Here is a 19,966-nt window from a genome sequence, read left to right as displayed (position 1 = left end):
ACTTTCTACTCTGATTAGATAGAAAATGTTTGAAGTATATATTTTCACCGATACATTTGTGTTGAGGGTTTTAGACTTTGTTTGTTTTTAAATTTTTTTTATCTGACTTAAAATGCTTGAAAAAAAAAGATACATTATTGTAGAATAAGGAGTTATTAAAAATGATTATGAAATATATACATATATACACACACAATCTCCAGTAGTGTTTTACTTCAAAATACATAAATATTTTAAAAAAGCCATAATTATTTTTATTTATAAAGAAATTATCCTCTTAATTACATTCTTCTAATTTTAGACTCACACGATGAATGGCAGTGTAGAGAAAACATATTTATTCTATGAAATATTGCGATATTCTCTTAAGCAATGAATATTAATTAATTATATTATGTAAAAAAGAAAAGCCCGTGTGTTGTCACAGAGAGAAAATAAATAAAGACAGCGTATCTTTGAGCCAGCCACCTTAAGCGCGCTGTCCATTTTCCACAATTATAATTTCTGATGTTATTCTAATTCTCATGTCTAGAAAGATATAGCAAGTTGTAACTTGTCCATTAAATGGAGTTTTTTCATTTTCATTTCTTTTACACACACACACACACACATTAATGGTGGATTGCTTTCTTTGGTTGGCAATGGCGGTACAAAATGTTGCTGATGAGGGACTCGGCATCAAATTATTCTGCTGACGAATAAACATATAGTCGATCGATAGCCGATGTGTAGGACACTTTATATGATGGTTCTGCCGTCTTGTGTAAGCCTAGCACATCAGAGATCGAGGATAAAAATATTATAGAACCTTTATTATCTTAGCGGCGGTGATCGGAACAGTTGGAACTTTTACTTGATCTCGAATTAGTGGAAATCAGGCTGGTCTAATTAGAAGCAACATTCGTGTGCTTGTATATGATTAGCCAGTCAAATTCACTCTTTTTAAAAATTAATGAAAGCACCAAGTACCTGTATTTGTCTTTTAAAATAATTAATATATAAAGGCGAATGAGTATATAAATAGATAGATAGAATAAAAACCGAGAATCAATATCGTATACATCGATCCACGTACACACCGGCAGCGTACATGTACATGTATATTTAGGAAGACTCCACCATACTTAAAAGCAAAAAAATAAACATAAATATACTAACTGTCCAAAACATTACTCGATCATGAAATTGCAGGAAGCTCCCCTTTTATTTTTGAAATGTGAACGTCCCCACTCTCATCCACTTTAAACTCCCAAGCCTTTCAAAACCTTCATGAGAACATGTTGGCAGAGAATTAGCCATCGCATCCGGTGGCGGTTTGATGATTTTCCGGCGAATCTTGGCCACTATAACTTTCAAGTGGACGAAGCATAGAATTGTTAGTACAAGTGCAAAGGATATTTTAGAATGTGCTGTCGAGCAGCGGTACGAGCACATCAATCATATTCCTTTTTTTTCCCATCCCATAAATAATGTGATCACGGGCTGCCTTCGAACACATTCTCAAGTCTCAACAAAACTAGCTGCACAAAAAAACTTCACCTAGTTACACCCTCTTTCAAACGTAAGTGACAGGCTCGGGTGAGTTGTTAAGGATGGTGAAGTTCTCTAAGCAGTTTGAGGGTCAGCTTGTGCCTGAGTGGAAAGAGGCTTTTGTTGATTACTGGCAACTCAAGAAAGACCTGAAGAAAATCCATCTCCTTAATAACAACAACAAGAACACCCTCATCAAGCACAGTCATCATAACTCTTTGTCTAGCAACTTCCTTTCCTCTCTTAAGGGGGGGTTCTCTTTATTTGGTCATCAACACAAGGACCATGAAGCCATTCATGTAGTACTCTCTACCCCTAACATATGCATTACTTCTTTGATATACTTGGCAAGAATTAATGTGATGAATATTGGTGTCTAACAGGTTCATAAGAAACTTGCATCTTCAGCTAGTAAAGGTGATATGTACGAGACAGAACTGGTTGAGCAATTTGAGGATAGTGATGCTGCCAAAGAGTTTTTCTCATGTCTGGACTTGCAACTGAACAAAGTTAACCAGTTTTACAAGACTAAGGAGAAAGAGTTCTTGGATAGAGGGGATTGCTTGAAGAAACAAATGGATATTCTTGTAGAGCTCAAAGCTGCATTCAAACAACAGCGCGACAAAGCTGCTAATTCTGCTCAGGATTCCACTGAGGATGCCTCTATTGATTGCAGAATCTCTTGTGGTATAAATGAAAATTCCAACTCTGGCTTGTGAGGATAGCCGATTTTCCAAATTTACGTCATTTAATTAAAGATATAATATAATGTCACCTTTTCTTATCCTCATTTAAATCTGCATATGCACTTACCATTAGGACTCGTATCCATATTTTTGCTCTCGTGACTCGGAACATGATAGTTCACGCACAACACAAGTACATTTGACACTTAATGTTTCAATTCCTATGCTGTTTGAAATATGGGCCATAAAAGATCAGTACTAGAAGAAAAGTACGCTCAGGCATCATAATCAAAATTTAGCATATAGGAATTGTTAAACTTGTAAAACTGTAGCAGAGAAAAACAAATAGAAATAGCTTTACTAAGTGGGACTGGTATTAGCATTAATGTGCAAGAGTTTATTTTATTTCTTTAACTTAAAATAATCTGATATCAGCGAAATCATGATCTCTATTCTGTATCATTTTTTTTCTTGGCTGCAGAGGAAGATTCAGTGACAGACAGAATAGAACAAGAACAGATTCAGGACGACAGCACAGATGACTTGGAGAAAAATGAAGTCCTAGACTCCCCAAGATCAGAAGAGATGGGAAAATCAACAAGGATCATGAAAGGAGAGGATAGGAAACTGAGGACACTTTCGGGCCGTGTTTTCAATTGCCAAGGGAAGAATTTAAGGATAAACATTCCTCTAACAACACCTTCTCGTACTTTCTCGGCGATCAGTTATCTAGTTTGGGGAGATTTAGTTAATCAGTCCTCCAATAATTGCAACCCTGAAGGGAGCAAGCTGCGTATCAACAAAACAAAGTTGCATCATGCAGAGAAGATGATCAAAGGAGCTTTCATAGAGCTCTACAAAGGGTTGGGATATCTTGAAACTTACAGGTATTTAATTGAAGGATTACTCTTTTTTCTAAGAAAAGGCAAAAAAATAAATAAATCTACTGCGTTGTTGATATTTCATTTGGATATGGAGAAGCTTACTGGTTTGCAATTAATGATGTGGTTTCAGGAACTTGAACATGCTTGCTTTTGTAAAGATTTTGAAGAAATTCGATAAAGTAAATAGGTTACCTTTTAAACCTCTTTTAACATTTCATTTTGGCCTGCATACATATCTAATGGAAAAGAGTTTTTCTTGGTTTTCTTTTTTCTTTTTTATAGGTAACTGAAAAACAAGTACTTCCCATCTATCTAAAAGTTGTCGAAAGCTCCTATTTTAACAGTTCAGACAAGGTAAATTCTGAATCTTAAAAACTATTTAAAGTAAAATATCTGGTCCCGTTATGTATAGCCAAGTTGCAGAAAAAATTATTATAGGATGTTTTCCGACAATGTCAAGTGGCTAATGATCTTGCTTCTCATGTCTGCACTGACGGGTAGTCCTTGGATTTGTGAAAATAGAACTTGGATATGCTTGTTTGTCGCTTCAAATTTTGTGTCTAAAATGTTTTGGTGAATCTGTTAGACTTGCTCATTAGTCTCAGAAACGACAGGTGATGAACTTATCAGATGAAGTTGAGAATCTATTTATCAAACATTTCGCTGAAGAAGACCGAAGAAAGGCCAGAAAATACCTTAAACCACATCAGCGTAAAGAATCACACTCTGTGACCTTTTTCATCGGTGAGTTTCTTAATAGTAAATTTGACTGAATTAGTCTAAAACTAAAATTACGGGATACATTTTTTAAGTTACCTTCCTTTTTCGATCAATCATATGGGTAAAGAGCTTTGTTCTTGTTCACTTTGTGACATGATACAGGGCTTAAAGAAACATAAATATGGACCCATCAGGCCACTGGGATTTCAAATGAAGGGCTGTGCCTGGTTCACTTTATTTGAGTGGATGATAAAGCATAGGTCCCATGTCATACCATTATCATCTTAGATACAAATTTGACCCGTACAAGTATCGAATATTAGGAATACTATTAGCTCCTAAAAAAGACCACTATTTTTCCTTGAGCAATAAAAGCTATAGAGTATGTTGCGTGGACACTTTTGAATGAGCACCCAGCATGCATTTCAGCCATGATCTTCTATTGGATGGTTAAATTTCCTTCTTTGATCTGAAAAATAAGAAATTACGATCCTTGCATTGCATAATATATCAGATACTGGTTTTCTGTGCGTACAAGCATAATGTTACTCTCGTCTTTTAAACTAGTTTGCACAGCTTTTACGCGATACCTTCCAACATACCTTGAATGCAAATTTAAATGAATTTACTGAATCTAATTTACATATTACCGCAACTTCTTCGAAAGATAATAATGAGAATCCCATGTTCAATGAGTTTTAAATAGATGAAAATTAACCTCATGTGGGTGAAAATATTCAGGACTGTTCACCGGGAGCTTCATAGCCCTCCTTGTTGGTTATGTAATAATGGCTCGTATCACGGGGATGTACAGACAGCATCCAGATACAGCATACATGGAAACTGTCTATCCTGTGCTTAGGCAAGTTTCCTCAACTTACTCTCAATACCATGTTTGAAATTCCTAAAGAATGGTAGCTTACAGAAAAAAGGGACTTTGTCATTTGCAGCATTTTCAGCTTGATGTTCCTGCACTTCTTTTTGTATGGTTGCAACATTTTAATGTGGAGGAAATCCAGGATAAATTATAGCTTCATCTTTGAGCTGGCCCCCACAAAGGAGCTAAAGTACAGAGATGTATTCTTGATATGCACCACATCTATGACTGCTGTAGTGGGAGTCATGTTTATTCATTTGTCACTTCTTACGAAACGACATTCGTATTCCCAAGTTCAAGCCATCCCAGGCCTTCTGTTATTGGTAATTTGTTGATTGAAAATCTGATAGAGTTTATCCACTTTAAGTAAATTCTTTTTTTTTGAGTCCAGTTCTTGGTTTTGTCAATTACTAAAATTTGTCGCTGCTTTATATATGCGCAGAGCTTCCTGTTATTGCTTGTGTGCCCCTTCAACATTTGCTACCGATCAAGTCGTTACAGATTCCTTTGTGTGATAAGGAACATCGTTCTATCACCTCTCTACAAGGTAAACATTCTGTGAAAGTTTCAAACATTTTGTTTCAAAGGCTAAGCCTTCACTTGAAAGTTTCATTTGGTTCCTGTGCTGAAAGGAATTTTAACCAAATCATCTATTTAACTGCTTCTAATTTTTATCTCCGCAGGTTGTCATGCTGGACTTCTTCATGGCTGATCAGCTTTGTAGTCAGGTTCGTTTCCGTGCTAAATAAAGGCTGCTTGTTGCAAAAGAATATTGAACCTTAATTAATATTTCAGTACTGGAAGTCGAAATGTACTGCTTCACTGATGTAATTTGTAATTGAACAGGTGCCAATGCTTCAGAACCTTGAGCATGTGGCATGCTATTATTTAACTGGGAGCTACAAAACTCAGGACTATGGCTACTGCATGAGGGCCAAGCATTACCGTGATCTTGCGTATGCAGTGTCCTTTATACCCTATTACTGGAGAGCAATGCAGGTACAGTATTAATAATTCTGCTCGTCCTCGTCAAAAAAGAAAAGAAAAGCTCTCCAGCCCCTTGATTAAGTGCCAATCATTTGCTTACTTATAGTTCAGTTTATCATTTTTAAACAATATAACTGTATATGATTGATATTTTCTTATGCTTAATTCGTCGGTGCAGTGTGCTAGGCGATGGTTTGACGAAGGACAGATAAATCACCTTGTCAATCTAGGCAAATATGTATCAGCAATGTTAGCTGCAGGAGCCAAAGTGGCCTATGAGAGAGAAAAGAGTGTTGGATGGCTGTGCCTTGTTGTAGTTATCTCAAGCGCTGCAACAATTTACCAATTGTATTGGGACTTCGTAATGGATTGGGGTTTACTCCAAATGAATTCCAAGAATCCCTGGCTAAGGAATGAATTAGTGCTTCGTCGAAAGTTCATTTACTACTTCTCCATGGTACATGTTAAAATCCCCTTAATCACTCTCTTTCAAGTGGAATGACACCAGTTCCGATTAGGAATTTATCTGCCAGCAAAGCCAAAATCTTTCACGATATTGGTACCAAGCAAGTTATTCTGATTTCTGATTAGACATCCAACTTGCCCATTTTCATTTTAGTTATAAGATGATCAAGATAAGATGTTCTTAGAAAGAGCACAACGAACATATTCATATCACAAGTACTGATGGTAGCATTTTACTAAGAAAGTACGATTCCTATCCACTATCAGCTAGGCTAGTACTAGTTAGGCAAGTAAAGAGAATTAGATTTCTGAAATAAGGACACAACAGACACAGATTGGATTTCTTTTCAAGTTGCAGGTTTAAGTCATTTCAATTTTAAAGTATATTCTAAATCAAACTTTGGACGTTTCTTGCAGGGATTGAACCTTATTCTCAGGCTTGCTTGGCTACAAACTGTTCTCCACTCAAATTTCGAACATGTTGATAATAGAGTAACGGGACTGTTTTTAGCTTCCCTTGAAGTCATTAGGAGAGGACAGTGGAATTTTTACAGGTAATACGTTGTCTGAAATTGGATATAGCCATTTGTGAATATGATCATGATAAACTCATTTTAAATTTTTCCTGACATTTCATTAGGCCTTATAAAGTGCGAATTTGTTTTAATGTTCCAGGTTGGAGAATGAGCATCTAAATAATGCTGGCAAGTATAGAGCAGTCAAGACGGTGCCACTTCCTTTTCATGAAGTGGATGAAGAAGACTGATGGCTAATGTCTGACGATGCTCATTGGCGGCAGTTGCTTTCAGAATTATTGTCCAATTGTAGCAATGTCTGACGATGCTCATTGGCTAATGTCAAGACGGTACCAATTGTAGCAAGACATCAACTTGGTCATAATTGTTCCAGGGATAGAGAAAGTTCATACTTGTGTACAGAATTTTCTTCGAGGAAAAGAAAATCATGCACAGATCACCCACCAGAATTTCTTGTTACTCTTTCTTGTCAATACTTTCCTCGCCTTCTATCTAGGTCCTGCAAAACACTGGACTGTGTTGAGAAGGAATTTTTTATATCCAAAACTGAAGTAATTTCTTGTTCAATATATCTTTCTTTCTTTCTTTCTTTTGTTTTTGGAGTAACTGATAGATACTCCAAAAAGTCATCTGGGGTGCTTTCCACTGTTCATCACATTAATGCATTCAAATCTTCTCCTTGCGATGTGCTCATGAAGAATCAGTAATTCTGCAAAACCTTGAGCTAAAATAAGACATGTTTAGCATATGAAATTATAACATTACACTGAGAATGGTGAATTCAATTACAGAATAAGATCATTATGGAATGAGAGGGACTACAGATTATTGATTTCATTTATATTTAAATCTCTTGGGACGTAGCAAACATCATTCCGACAAATAAGATTCAAGGTTTACAAAAAAAATCCGGAATTTTTTATGATTTTTTTTGTCTACAAAAAATCTTCCATCCTCTTTCAATACCAAACACAAGTTATCTCGTAACATTTTTTTTTTTCGTTTGTTTTAATGTATTCTTTGAATACTCCAGGCTTTCAAACGCCGATCTTACATTCATACTTGATGGGATTTTAAACAGGTAATGGGCATTCCTCTTATAACTCCGAATCCCGAAAGCTTGAAGGGAAAAATAAACAAATTAACTACGCGCTATCTATTCATTGCTCTCTCCTTTAATACTTCAAGCCGACATGTCATACACGAATTATCCGCTCCCGGTAAAAATGTATAAATGGGGAATCGCGGTGCAGCAATATTTTTAGAAGTTTTCGAATAATTTATTAGTTTTAAATTATTTATTTTTATTGTTTTAATATGATAATTTTAAAATAATAATAATAAAAAATTATTATTTTAATATATTTTGAAATAAAAACAGAGAAACAAGCCACATGCGCAACATCGTTTCAGAATTCAAAATATCAAACCGCCATGGCTGCTGCTACCCTCTCGCAATGCAGTTTCTCTCCCGCCATAACTTGTCTGAAATCAAATCCCAAACTCAAACCCATTAATTCACTTCTCTGCCCTGACATTTTACAAACCCATTTGTTTCTCCAACACAAATGCCAGGTCACACTCTCTTACTAAAGTCTCTCTAAATGTTCGAACTTTACTACTATTAAACTCTTAAAAATCAAATCTATCTTAACTCTAACTTGTTTTTTTGTCTGCTTTCCTTTTTGGGCAGGTTGAGAATTTCTCAAACAAAAGCAGCATTACCTAAACTGTCGCATTGGTTAGTTGTGGTTTCTGGGTTAGTGGATGGCAATTCTGAGACATACCCAGAAGCAGGATCAAGTGATTTGAATGAGGTATGTGGTTTTTGGTTATTTGATTTTAGCTTCATTTTCTTAAAAAAAAACTTGGTTCTTTCTGTAAATTCATGTTAAGAGGGAATCGATTTTACTTACAAGTAATCTGCATTAGTTTGATGCTTTAACCAAAAACGAAGAGGAAACGGAAATTTCTTAGCTGTGTTTTTGTTCTCCCCTGCAAATTCTTTTAGGAGGGTGCAGCCATTGACATAAAACTGCCATGGAGGAGTTTGCTTGTGCAATTTACTTGTAATGAATGTGGCGAGAGGTCTCAGAGGCCCATTAATCGTTTAGCCTATGAACAGGGGCTTGTTTTTGTGCAGGTACTCATTTGTTCTAATGGGCTGTTAGAATGACAATTTTTTGCTATATGTTTCTTACCAGTAAGCATTTATCCTGTTATATTAAAGGCCAGCAATGCACTGTCCTTTTGACTTAAAAAGGAAAAGGAAAAGGAAAAAAGAGTATTCAGAATTGATTTTTCTTGGGAAAGTATAGTCTAAAACTTCCAATAACAAGCCTTTAATGTTTTATGTTCAAACTGAATGCTCCCTAAAGAAATGATACGAGTTAATATAGAAATATAGAGGACTTCAAAAGTAATATGAAGTACTAGAAGAAAATAAAAGCCCATCACTTTTCCACAAGGAAATGTTGTCAATGTTATTAATGGTCAACATGTTTTCAAAATTTTCTTAATAAAAATTAACTTAAATATCCATAAGATGTTTCTCAATAACTGTTGGAATAATTGGAGCATATGTGCTTGCCAGGCAACTTATTAAGTATTTTGCATGGGGTTGTTTCCCAAATAACTATATTTATTTGTTCATGGGATTGAACATGGTTGATTCACAAGTTCCTTTCTGCCTAGGGAATTTTTCAGGAGTGCTATTTTCTTCTTACTCGCTTTTGGGGAAGTTTGAAGAACCTTAATTTGCCCTAGAACATGATAGATACTCTTCAGGGAAGAACAGTTTCTGATGCAAAACTGTGCAACTGAAATTGATTGCTTTTGTGTTTTTATGTTGAAGAGTTACAACAGTTTTGTCTATGGAAATTTTTGTATGCTCCTCGTATTGTTACTGTTTTCATGTTTTTAGAACTATGAAGTAAATTTCTATTATGTTTTCTTCTCTTGGATAGTTTTGTTCATGGTTATAAGGCCATTCATCTTTATTGTGTACTCCAATGAACTTAAAAAATCCAAAAATGTTGACAATTTCTTGGCTTGCCTTTATAATACCTGTAATCTGAATTTCACACCGATCTTGTTTGTACATATAAAGTAATCTCTTTTCATCATAAATATAATTTCATGGCTTGGTAACATTTCTAGAAACTGTAGCCTGTAACTACCAGCAAATAGGCAATAGCTAAAACAGTCCTTGCTAACATTCCAGCCCTTCCTTCATGGTGATACAATGAATTTCCTCCATTCTGCAGGTCAGAAAAGGCAGGGTACATAATTTAGAACAATTTGAGACAAATTTCTATCATTTCTGGAATGGAAATATTAGCGAATTCAGTTAGTGGTTTAGAATGAAAAAAAAAATTTAATTGTTTGAAAACATACTGGATTTGGGGATGGTGCAGGAGCTGTGTCCTCAGATACTGTTGTCACTGTAGGTGGGGCTGGGGGGCTGGGGGGATTTGGTGCTTGAGCTGGAGCTGGTGCATGATGATGCCTCTTGTGCTTGTGCTTGTGTTTTCTTTTCTTCTTGTGCTTGCCAGGAGCTGTAGCTGGGGAAAGCACTAATGCTGGTGATGGGGCTGGTGGTGGAATAGCTGGTGCTGGTGCTGGTGCTGGAGTGGCTGGTGCTGGTGCTGGTGTTGGCGCTGGTGTTGCTGGTGCTGGTGCTGGTGCAGGTGCAGGTACTTCCTTAGCTGGTGATGGTGATGGTGTCTCTTTTGCAGGGGCTGATGCTGGAGCTGGAGACACTCGTGGGGGTGGTAAAGAAGGGGGTGGTGTAGCTGGTGGTAAAGAAGGCGGTGGTGTAGCTGGTGGTGGTGGCAGTGCTGGTGTTTGTATTGGAGCTGCAGTTGGAGGACTTTGCAGTGGTTGTGGAGGTGGAACTATTGGGCTGGTAGCTGGTGCTACTTTAGGAGACGGTGGTGATATAGGAGTGGTTGCAGGTGGGAGTGTCATTGCACTTATTGGTGATTGTGCTGGTGTGGTTGAAGGTGGAGGCGTAGTGGTTGTAGGTGCAGGTGTAGCGGGTGAAGTTGTTGATGGCGATGCTGCTGGTGTTTGGGCATCGGTAATACCTATTGGGAAACTCAGACAAGCCACGATGAGAGCCCAAAGCACCAAAGCCATTTTGTTGTAATGAGAAGTAACAGGAAGAAGTAATATGTTATATAGAGTTGTGGGAAATAGGTTTTTAATTTTAGTAAATGTTTGGTGGAATGTTAAGAGGGAGAGATGTAGTCTTTATTTGAATGCTACATCCCTTCCAATGATTGGGAATGACGTCTTTTACGGCCAGGTCTGCATTTAGTTGGTCGCGTCAGTCAGATTTGGGGCCAAAAATTTAGTAATCTGAAGAAAGATTTACTGCTTTTAAGTTTTAGGTATATCTGTAACGCTGCTGCTGATATGATTGTCAATAGTTGTGCTGTATTGGATTTTTGGATATTGCATCAATCAGCAGCCAAAGAGACCCATGTACTCGATCTGTTGTGCTGTTTGAACTCATTTAGAACCTTAGCACAAAGAGGGAAGGCTGAAGTTTCTTTTTCTTCACGGTGGGATCTCGTAATTAGGTAATATGTGTTTGCTTCAATAGAATCTTGAACCTAACAGAAATTCGAATCACGAGTTTTTATGATAATAAATTATTGCCACAATCTTTTATTTGTTGTGCCAGAAATGTCTAGACAAATGATGGAGCGGAAATGAGAGGGAGGAGATGCAGACGGCAAACTGGGCTAACCTTTCACCTACTTAGGACGGACCATGATGTCGATCCTAACACAATCTTTACATTGGTAAGCAGTCCCTGCCCAGTTCAAGGAAAGAGGGCAAGGTAGGGTGCCTTTTTCTGATTTCTTTTTTGTTTCCCTCAGCTGAGGACATCTTGCTGTTTAAGGACAAAAAATGCAGGTGACAATGGATGCACCTCGCGACGATATTAAAAAATTTAATGAAAATAATAAATTTTTGATATCTTGTTTTTTATTAAAAAAAAAATATTATTTAAGGAGTCACCGTCTAATATTATGATCATTACAAATCATAACTGGTCGACAGAGATTTTATGGTATGAAATTAGTTACGTAAAAATAAAGATATTATCACCCTTTAAATGTTCTGTCTAAGACAAATTGTATTACTGGATTTGTCTTAAATTGCTAGGAGTTTATTGGCTTATGCTATGATGGTCTAATTGTAATATTTTTGACTCAGATGTTAGTGAATATTCAACTACGGATTTTTTTAACTTTGGTGTTGGTAAATATTATGTAGTCAAAAATAAATAAAACACGAATAGTATTCCTGATTCTGATGTTAGTGAATAAACCAATAAAATAAATTTAAATCTATGCATGCATATTTTTTTATACAGGTTGGGCCCAACTTTTTTCTTCTTTTTTAAATTTTTTTTAGGTTAGGAAATAAAAAATTAGTGAATTATAATTGATTTGTCTTAACCCAATCTTCAATCAATTTATTTATTTCATATTTATATATATTCGAAAATTAGGTTATATCAAGGCATTGCATATTCTTTTATCCGTTAGAATTTGTAAAATTATAATCCAATGCACAATCCGAGAGCTGAACTTGTTACATCCACAAGTTCAGGCTACTTGTTGCAAGATTCTAGTGACCATGTGGGGATCTAACAGTAAGGCTAAAAGTAAATCGCAAACAACTTTCACGAATTGGGGCTAAATCTTGAACGGATAGTTTTGCTGCAAACCTGGTGAAATTCACCAGTCTTCGGCAATGAACCCCCCATTTTTCCATTAAAAAAGTAAAAAAAAAAAAAAGAGAGAATCTGCAAATTCAGAATTTCGACTGGATGCTGCAGTTACAAAAAATAAAAACTCGTGAGATTACAGTGGTTTTCCATGGTGACAGGCGTTGCATGACAATTGCTACTGCAGGCCCACGTGGAAACAAGGTATTTGGGAAACTAGGGTATCTTCCAATCTTTCCAACGATATCATGATCTCTCTATGCTAATACAAGGTTTTATTCCAAATCGTATTTTTCACCTTCAGACAAAGGCAATATGAAGCTCGTGGATTTCATATTCTCATAAAGACGTCAATAATCTATTCAATTTGATCGAAAAGATACTACTGTTTTTTTGCGAAGTTTTTATTTAACGGACAAGGACTTGGTGTTCTATCATCTCTTACAAACAGAACATGGCATGGAAAAAACCATGCATCTTACCAAGGATTTTCAATTGAGGATTTGTTATGGGAAGACACGAAGGCTGAGGAGGGGAATCTTCTTTCTTCTCCTTTTTCCTTCTCCTACGCTGGAAGAACTGCTGCATTACATTTGCACACTCAGATTCCAATATTCCTCGCCGAATTGTCATCTTTGGATGGAAAGGATGGACTGGAGCAGCTGGCTTGTTAGATAGTTCTGAGTCATTTCCTTCTCCCGCATCAGGAAAAAGCCTGCAAAAATTGTCACACATGAAAATTTTTGGTTGAGTCGGATGAAGGCCTAATAAAGTTGAATAACTGGTCTGCGAATGGTGGTTTGTTCTAAGTCTCTTGGCCCTAAATCCCAGTCTAGCAGGGATTGTATGCTTTGCTTGGTAACTGGAACAAGTAAAATTCATATAATATCAGCAGCCATTTCAGTTAAACTAGGAGAATGGCCATAGAAACCAATTAATCATTTTCTTTCCAATAAAAAAAAAATAGCAACAGCAATGGGAAATAAAAGACTGATTTTAGTAAGGGCGAAGCTTGTGCTCTATTAATCATGTTTTGGTCCACAGACGCAATATGAACGCTATTAGCATTGATGACATTAATACAGAAAAGGGGAAACCATTCACAAGGAAGAAAACGTGGCACGTGTATCTCAATCTCAGTACATTGTAATGGCAAGGCAATTTGAACACTTTTCCCATTGGGGTGCATAATGCATGGTCAGATCACTTTAATAACAAGTCTCTCAACAGGAAAGGACCAAATAATGCATTTTTTTTATGGAATGAATATGGCACTATTGATATTTAACAAGAACAATTTAAAGAAAATGGCTTTGGTTTTATTCCTTGAATAATAATTGCTGTACAAAAGACCAGTCTCCCTTTATAATGAGACTTCATGGAAGATGTGCTTACCTAATCCAGCTTCCATCAGCTCCAAGAAGCTTATTGGGAGCTCCCCATACAAGAGTTTTTATTCTTGCTTGAAGTATTGCTCCAGCACACATAGGACATGGTTCAAGTGTTATATAAAGTGTAGTCTCCTGCGAATCAAATCATTAAACATCATTAAGCACCTGCTGTGCATATCAGCCAACTTAGAGACAGTTCCTTGAGAAGTGATTTGCACTTTGAAACTCGGCTTTCAATTGATATAGTTATGATTGCCTTTTTATCTGTTCCTTTCATATGTAAAAGCTAGTCAATGAATAAGTTAAAATGGTTTGATAACGATTAAACTAGTTGAGAGTGAATCCATTAACCATCAATTATTGTCTCCGTAAGATGTTGAATATTTCAAAAAGAATGAAGGGAATATGTAAAGTTCTCAAAAAATTGAGAAAGTACCGAAAGCCTCCATGTCCGGAGTTTGTTTGATGCTTCCCGTATACAAATCATTTCTGCATGGGCAGTGGAGTCTCGTAACTCCTCCACTCTGAAATATAAATCTCCACATAAAAACCCAAAAAAGAGTAAGCGCAATATAAGGTTTTATTCACTATTGCATACAACTTACAGGTTGTGGCCACGAGCAATAATCCTCCCATGATGCACCAACACGGCCCCAACAGGCACCTCCCAAGAATCAGCAGCCTTCTTGGCTTCTAGCAGCGCTTCTCTCATAAACATTTCATCAGTTTTCCGCAGCTCACTTTCACGTAAATAGGCCTCTTCCCATTCATCAAATCTGTCTCTCTCAACTTGCTTGTTTCGCTGAAGCCTCCTTTGTTTTGACTCCACACCCTTCCCCTCAGAGCCTGATACTCCAATTAACATTTCACTATCAGGTTGCTCCATTGAACCACTAACAGAGACATTAGTTTTAGCAGTACCAGGACTTTCTTCCACAATGGGATCACTTGTGCTAGTAGAAGGCAATAAAACTAGTAATGATTCATCTACTTCCGTGCTAGATGTAGCAACTTGAAAATCGTTCCCATCTTGACTCCAGCCAAGATTCTCCTCTTCAGAAGGTGTGGAAATGCCTTTTGATGTGGACTTGCTTTTTAGCATAATTGGCGGCGATGAAGTGTATCCTTCAGGCTGTCTTATTATGTTCTTTGATACAAATGTGTAAGATGCTTTTGCCTGATCTTGACTAAAAGTGTTTGTTGGTTGCAGCTGGTGAGAAGAGGCAGCTTCCTTAGGCATGCTTTCCCTTTCCCTTTTCATGTTCTCATCACTGTTTTCGTCAGGTTCGTGGCCAGAAAACCATGCTTCACTAGTAACAGAATCATTTGACGAACTCTTTCCACCTGATCTCCAAGCTGATTTAGGAGTTTCAGCATGTGAACCCCAGCGCAATGGTACTACATTCGAAATGATGCTCCACAAGGACCTTCCAGTTCTCCTAACAACACCACTCTCAGTTTCTGTGCTACCTGCTGGCGCTTCAGTCTCTGTAGGTTCCTGAATGGATGGATCTGTCACATGCCACATTTCATCTGAGGGACCCTTCTCTCTGGAGCCCCTAGATGATTGCCTTGAGTCCTGCCTCTTAAACTGTAAGTCTTCAGAATCATATTGACCTGAACTCTTTTGCCTCTGCTTCTCAGCTTCATATGCCAACTTTGTATCAGAAACTGTCTTCTCCTTTTGGATTTCAGAAGCCAATACTTCATGCCTAGCCTTCTCAACAAACTCCCCAACAAACTGCATTGATGATTCCTCTAAACGATGAGTTGAACCAAGAGCATCTCCAGTTAAGATAAGATTTGAAGGCTCCCTGTAAATCTCATCTTTCTCATTTTTACCATATGTTTCCTGCTGGAAAACTGGAGTTCCCCCTCCAGAAATTATATACAGAGCACTTGCGCCACTTTCTGAAGTTCCTCTGGAAATCTCTTGGTTTGCATTCTTACTTAGCGGATTAACACATGCTGTACCTCGAGCTAACAATTGAGGTGGGGGAGGCATCATTATTGCCTGTGAAGTTCTTTGATTGCCCTCCCCCACATCAACCCCTTGAATTCCCACTTGAGAAACCATATTAGCAGATGCTTGAGAATCTAAGGCAGCCTCCTGTGAAGTTCTTTCATTATGCCTTGATTCGTAAGTAGGCCTCCAAACCTCATTTCTAGATTTGAATTGAGTGACATTTTCCTCAATTTTATCAGTCCTCTCTCTTGTTTCTCGAATGGGTTCCACAGCTGATGTCGATTCACTTTCCTGATCAACGATTCTCTTTCCAGAAGTTCCACCAAAATTGGTGACTGTTTTCACATCACTTGCATGGACCAGTGATGCACCAGTGACATTCAGAGAGATATTGGTGACATCTCCAGATCCTTTTCTGGTTTCAGTTCCCTGAAGAGCTTTTTGATTTGTTCGAGGCTGGTGCTCTTTTGCTTCTGTTCCTGAACTAGAAACAACACTCTCACGTCCCTCCTGCTTCTTCATTCTAGTTTCTGATTGTAAAAGCAAAGTGTTTTTGCTACTACTGTCATGAACTTCTGGTATTTTAGATAACTGTTGTAAACATCTTGATTGAACTTGTCTTCTTGTCTGCCCACCCATTTGGAATTGTTGCTCATTTGTCTCATAAAATGACCCTAGAGCTCTATCTCCTTCCAGAATCTTCATTCTAGGCTCGGATTGCCTCTGCAAATTTGAAACTCTTTCGGTTCTGACATTCTCAAGGGTTGATGTGTCAATGAGTTGGTAAGTGTTTCTTTTTATATTGTTTTCTGCAGCAGTTTCACCTACTTCATAACGCTCATCCCTTCCTTCCCAAACCAAATTTACATCCACTAGGTTTTCTTCTCTACCACTGAACCGCTTTTGGGATTGGGAAGTTGTTTCGACATTTGTTCCACTGCTCTCCTGTTTATTAGTAATTTCCTGGTAATTTCTTCTGAATTCAGATTGCTCTTTGACGGGATCACCCATCTGACCATATTGCTTTCTTGTTCCTTTCTCCAAACTAACTGCCAAGCTTTTCTCTTCCCCGTCATCAATTTGCTTATGAGAACCTGATACATTCTTGTAATCACTTTCAGTGGTTCTTGGCATTCCTGATTGCATTTGTAAGGATTCTCTTCCTGATCGTGTTTCTTCAATCTCAGTAAGTTTCTTCTCAGATTTCTTCCTCAAATCCCACTCAACACCAGTCCTTCTTGAACTAGTTCTTGCTTCCAAAACCTCCCCCTTCCACTCTGTGCCATCTCTATGCCTCTTAAACTCTTCTACAACTTGCCCCTTTAATCTACCCTCTCCACTTCTTAACTCCTTGTATCCATGCGATGATTCTTTGAGACAATCAACATGTTCATCCTGAGCTTCCATGTCACTCTCAAAATCTTCAGCAGAAGAAAGTGAGTAATATGATGAAACACTAGGGCTCCCTCTCTTTCCCCTGCAATTCTCCCCCTCTAAAACTGTTTTCTTTTCTTCCCTGTCTTCACTCCCTTCCTTCCTTGTAAACTCTTCCTTCCTCAACTCAACATTAGCCAACCCAAATTTACATTTCGTATCACTCTCCAAAGAACTACGCCCAACATTCTCCCTCCTCCTCCCCTTATGATCTCCACCACTGTAATTTCCTCTCTTTTCCATTCCCACTCTCTTTGACAGGCCCTGATTTCTCTCCCCGTCACCTAAACACTCTTCACTCATTTCCTCACTCAGAAAACTAATTACGGCCTCCACATCATCAACCCCGCTAAAACATCGCCTTTCGTGCAACCTTACCCCCCCAGACCCACCCACCCTTCTCCTAGCAACCCTCTCACTCCCATTCTTCTCCTTAGAAGAGCAAGAATGCTCATAACAACCATGATCAAGACCATAAGCCGGAGACCGGTAATAATACCTATCCCTCCCACCCAAGATCAACATTCTAGAAGGCGGACATTGAATAATAGTAGATTGTCTAAATCCAAAAAACAAACCTGGGTTTATTGGCACTCTACGTATAGTAGTAGTAGTAGAAAATGATGATGATGATGATGCAGAACAAGAACAACAACAACAACAAGATTTATTACATGATGATGAACAAGATTGTAATAAAAATGGGTTTCTTTCAAATCTTTCATTTATTAAGTTAGAGTAGTCATTGAAAGAAAATGAAAGTGACCCTTTTGTTCCCACGGACAACAAAGTTGAGCTAATGTAAGTGTTATGCATATCTTTGGTCCACTGTTATAGAGAGAGGGAGGGGGCTTACCTTGATGGATTTTGTTAGGTTTTTGAAGCTAAAACTGGTGGTGAAATCATGTGGGATGTTCTGTTGGAACTGGTTTGGTGATTTGTACTTTTGCTTGACAAGATTTGGACCAGAATTTAGGATGAGAGAGAGAAAGAGCTAGTGGTTTCATTTTTTAAATCGGATGAGTTGACTCTCTCTGTGCTGGTTTAACTCGGTCGCCTTTAGAGATTCACACAAACTGGGCTGTGGGCTGCTGGCTTTCCAGGTGGGTGCACTTAAGCAAACATTAGTGGGCTTCATATATAAGTTAATTGGGATCTGATCTATAAAATTGGGCTTTAAAAGTCCAATACTCCAGCCCAATAATAGTGTGAGTAAATATACTAACGGAACTCTAGATACAAATTAACCAAAAATCTGTTTATTTATTCATTAATGACTAATACTAAGTCAGAAATTCTGTTTGGTGATTTCAAATCACGTATGGTATCCGTACACAATATTAAAAAAAAAATATAATGCATGGTGGCTTTGGCTAATAAGAACCTTCAAAGTAAATTCCAACTCAGAGCATTCAAATTGACACAATTCATTAATTATTATTCATTTGTTTGCGGGGCACAACAAGCATGATTTGCTGCTCGACATTCGCTGCCAAACAAGACTCCCTGTATCTATGACTTTGTAGCATGATCACCTAGTTGCAACTCTTCGTTACAATGATTTGATTATGTTTATCCTATTTTTAAAAAAAATTGATTTGATATTTAAGTTTTTTATTTAAAGAATATTCAATAAATATGTTATGTATAAATTATTTTGACTTGTTTAAAAAATAATTATTGGTTAATTAAGTTCTTTAGATTAAGAAGAAGAAATTCCAGCACCTGAAGATATTGATTAACCATTATCCAAAACACTAAATAACTTTTTTATTTAAATATCTTGAATTTTAGAACATCATCAATTATAAAACTGAATCAATATTTTATTTAAAGTTCAGATTAATTTATATCATTTTTTTCTAGCCAAATAGTTGTTTTAAGTATTTTTTACTAAATATAATTTTAGTTTCTGTTACAAATTATTCAGGGAAAAGGTACCTTTATGTTTTATTAAGAACTCAAAATCAGAAATCACTTTTGATAACATGAGATGAAACCTAAGCTGACATATTATTGAAATCTTAAAACGTGTTGTCGCCTAAAGCATGCCAAAGGAGCGACTTGTTATTTTTATTTTTTTTCCAGCCCACAATCTATGGTTTGAAAAAAAAGTACATGTAGCCCAAAACTAAGGAAATAAAGTACATATGCATTTGTCATTTTCTGAGTCAGCCGAGTGGAAAAGGAAGCCACATTAATTCGGAGAAGTGCTGTTCCATGCCATGCATCCTGGTCAAAAGAAGATCAATTAATTTGCTACTCCTCGTGAAGCCCTAGCATGAACAATCACGTCAATTACTAGACCATTGATCAGCTCTCTCTCAGCAGCATAACACTTTCGGTAATATATATAACTTCACGGGTTGATTTCTACACTCGAAGACTCGTTAATGAGGTTCAAATTAATTAGTTAATTAGGTCGAAGAATCTCTCCTGACTGATTGTATGCTAAGAACATTTATTTTGGCTCAAAATATGTCAGAACACCGTCTACACATCATGGATTACTATAAGTTTTTTAGTGGAGAGATTGGTTTTTACTTGCTTCGTGCTGAATGTTTGTTTCTTCTTGCTCGAGCCAGCTCTTCGAAGACAATATTTCAAGTAACAGCAGCAAATGCTATATATATGAATGATAAAATAAATTAATTGAAGGATCAGGGTTCTGATCGATGGCTTGAAATCTCGGGCGTTGACATGGCCGTATGAATATTAATTGAATATATATATATAGTCCTCAA

At 37.2% G+C, this 19,966-nt stretch overlaps 3 protein-coding genes and 1 long non-coding RNA gene across 4 annotated transcripts; 2 read left to right on the top strand and 2 right to left on the bottom strand.

Moving 5' to 3' along the window:
* The first annotated feature begins 1,488 nt into the window (after positions 1–1,488).
* On the top strand, positions 1,489–7,252 carry LOC133704844 (phosphate transporter PHO1 homolog 1-like). Its single transcript, XM_062129862.1, has 14 exons — positions 1,489–1,829; positions 1,914–2,217; positions 2,698–3,103; positions 3,231–3,279; positions 3,383–3,454; positions 3,715–3,844; positions 4,562–4,682; positions 4,771–5,020; positions 5,140–5,244; positions 5,381–5,425; positions 5,544–5,696; positions 5,863–6,141; positions 6,567–6,703; positions 6,825–7,252. Exons 1-14 carry the CDS (start codon positions 1,593–1,595, stop codon positions 6,913–6,915), a joined length of 2,379 nt encoding a protein of 792 aa, XP_061985846.1. The 5' UTR covers positions 1,489–1,592; the 3' UTR covers positions 6,916–7,252.
* Positions 7,253–8,101: 849 nt separating this feature from the next.
* On the top strand, positions 8,102–10,167 carry LOC133704226 (uncharacterized). Its single transcript, XR_009844019.1, has 3 exons — positions 8,102–8,260; positions 8,379–8,502; positions 8,697–10,167. It is a non-coding gene; the product is annotated as an uncharacterized LOC133704226 (long non-coding RNA).
* On the bottom strand, positions 9,719–11,013 carry LOC133704225 (lysine-rich arabinogalactan protein 19-like). The gene is made up of 2 exons (XM_062129003.1): positions 10,082–11,013; positions 9,719–9,945 (listed from the first exon to the last, which is right to left on the bottom strand). Exons 1-2 carry the CDS (start codon positions 10,823–10,825, stop codon positions 9,841–9,843), a joined length of 849 nt encoding a protein of 282 aa, XP_061984987.1. The 5' UTR covers positions 10,826–11,013; the 3' UTR covers positions 9,719–9,840.
* A 1,747-nt stretch (positions 11,014–12,760) lies between these two features.
* LOC133704224 (tRNA(adenine(34)) deaminase, chloroplastic-like) lies at positions 12,761–18,271 on the bottom strand. Its single transcript, XM_062129002.1, has 4 exons — positions 14,428–18,271; positions 14,259–14,346; positions 13,827–13,954; positions 12,761–13,146 (listed from the first exon to the last, which is right to left on the bottom strand). Exons 1-4 carry the CDS (start codon positions 18,036–18,038, stop codon positions 12,873–12,875), a joined length of 4,101 nt encoding a protein of 1,366 aa, XP_061984986.1. The 5' UTR covers positions 18,039–18,271; the 3' UTR covers positions 12,761–12,872.
* Between the last annotated feature and the right edge of the window lie 1,695 nt (positions 18,272–19,966).

This window comes from Populus nigra, chromosome 10 (genome assembly GCF_951802175.1).
Source record: "Populus nigra chromosome 10, ddPopNigr1.1, whole genome shotgun sequence".
NCBI classification, from domain to species: Eukaryota; Viridiplantae; Streptophyta; class Magnoliopsida; order Malpighiales; family Salicaceae; genus Populus; species Populus nigra.
This window is presented reverse-complemented; position numbering and strand designations above follow the sequence as displayed.

Bases quoted from the DNA above. Each gene is read 5' to 3' on its own strand.
- LOC133704844 (XM_062129862.1), top strand. From the start codon at position 1,593: ATGGTGAAGTTCTCTAAGCAGTTTGAGGGTCAGCTTGTGCCTGAGTGG. The intron at 3,104-3,230 runs GTATTTAATTGA...ATGTGGTTTCAG, and splicing joins GGATATCTTGAAACTTACAG to GAACTTGAACATGCTTGCTT. The intron at 3,280-3,382 runs GTAAATAGGTTA...TCTTTTTTATAG, and splicing joins TTTTGAAGAAATTCGATAAA to GTAACTGAAAAACAAGTACT.
- LOC133704225 (XM_062129003.1), bottom strand. From the start codon at position 10,825: ATGGCTTTGGTGCTTTGGGCTCTCATCGTGGCTTGTCTGAGTTTCCCA. The intron at 9,946-10,081 runs GTATGTTTTCAA...TCTGACCTGCAG, and splicing joins CTGCACCATCCCCAAATCCA to AATGGAGGAAATTCATTGTA.
- LOC133704224 (XM_062129002.1), bottom strand. From the start codon at position 18,038: ATGCATAACACTTACATTAGCTCAACTTTGTTGTCCGTGGGAACAAAA. The intron at 13,955-14,258 runs GTACTTTCTCAA...TTTGATTCGCAG, and splicing joins TCCGGACATGGAGGCTTTCG to GAGACTACACTTTATATAAC. The intron at 13,147-13,826 runs GTAAGCACATCT...CAATTTTTGCAG, and splicing joins GCTGATGGAAGCTGGATTAG to GCTTTTTCCTGATGCGGGAG.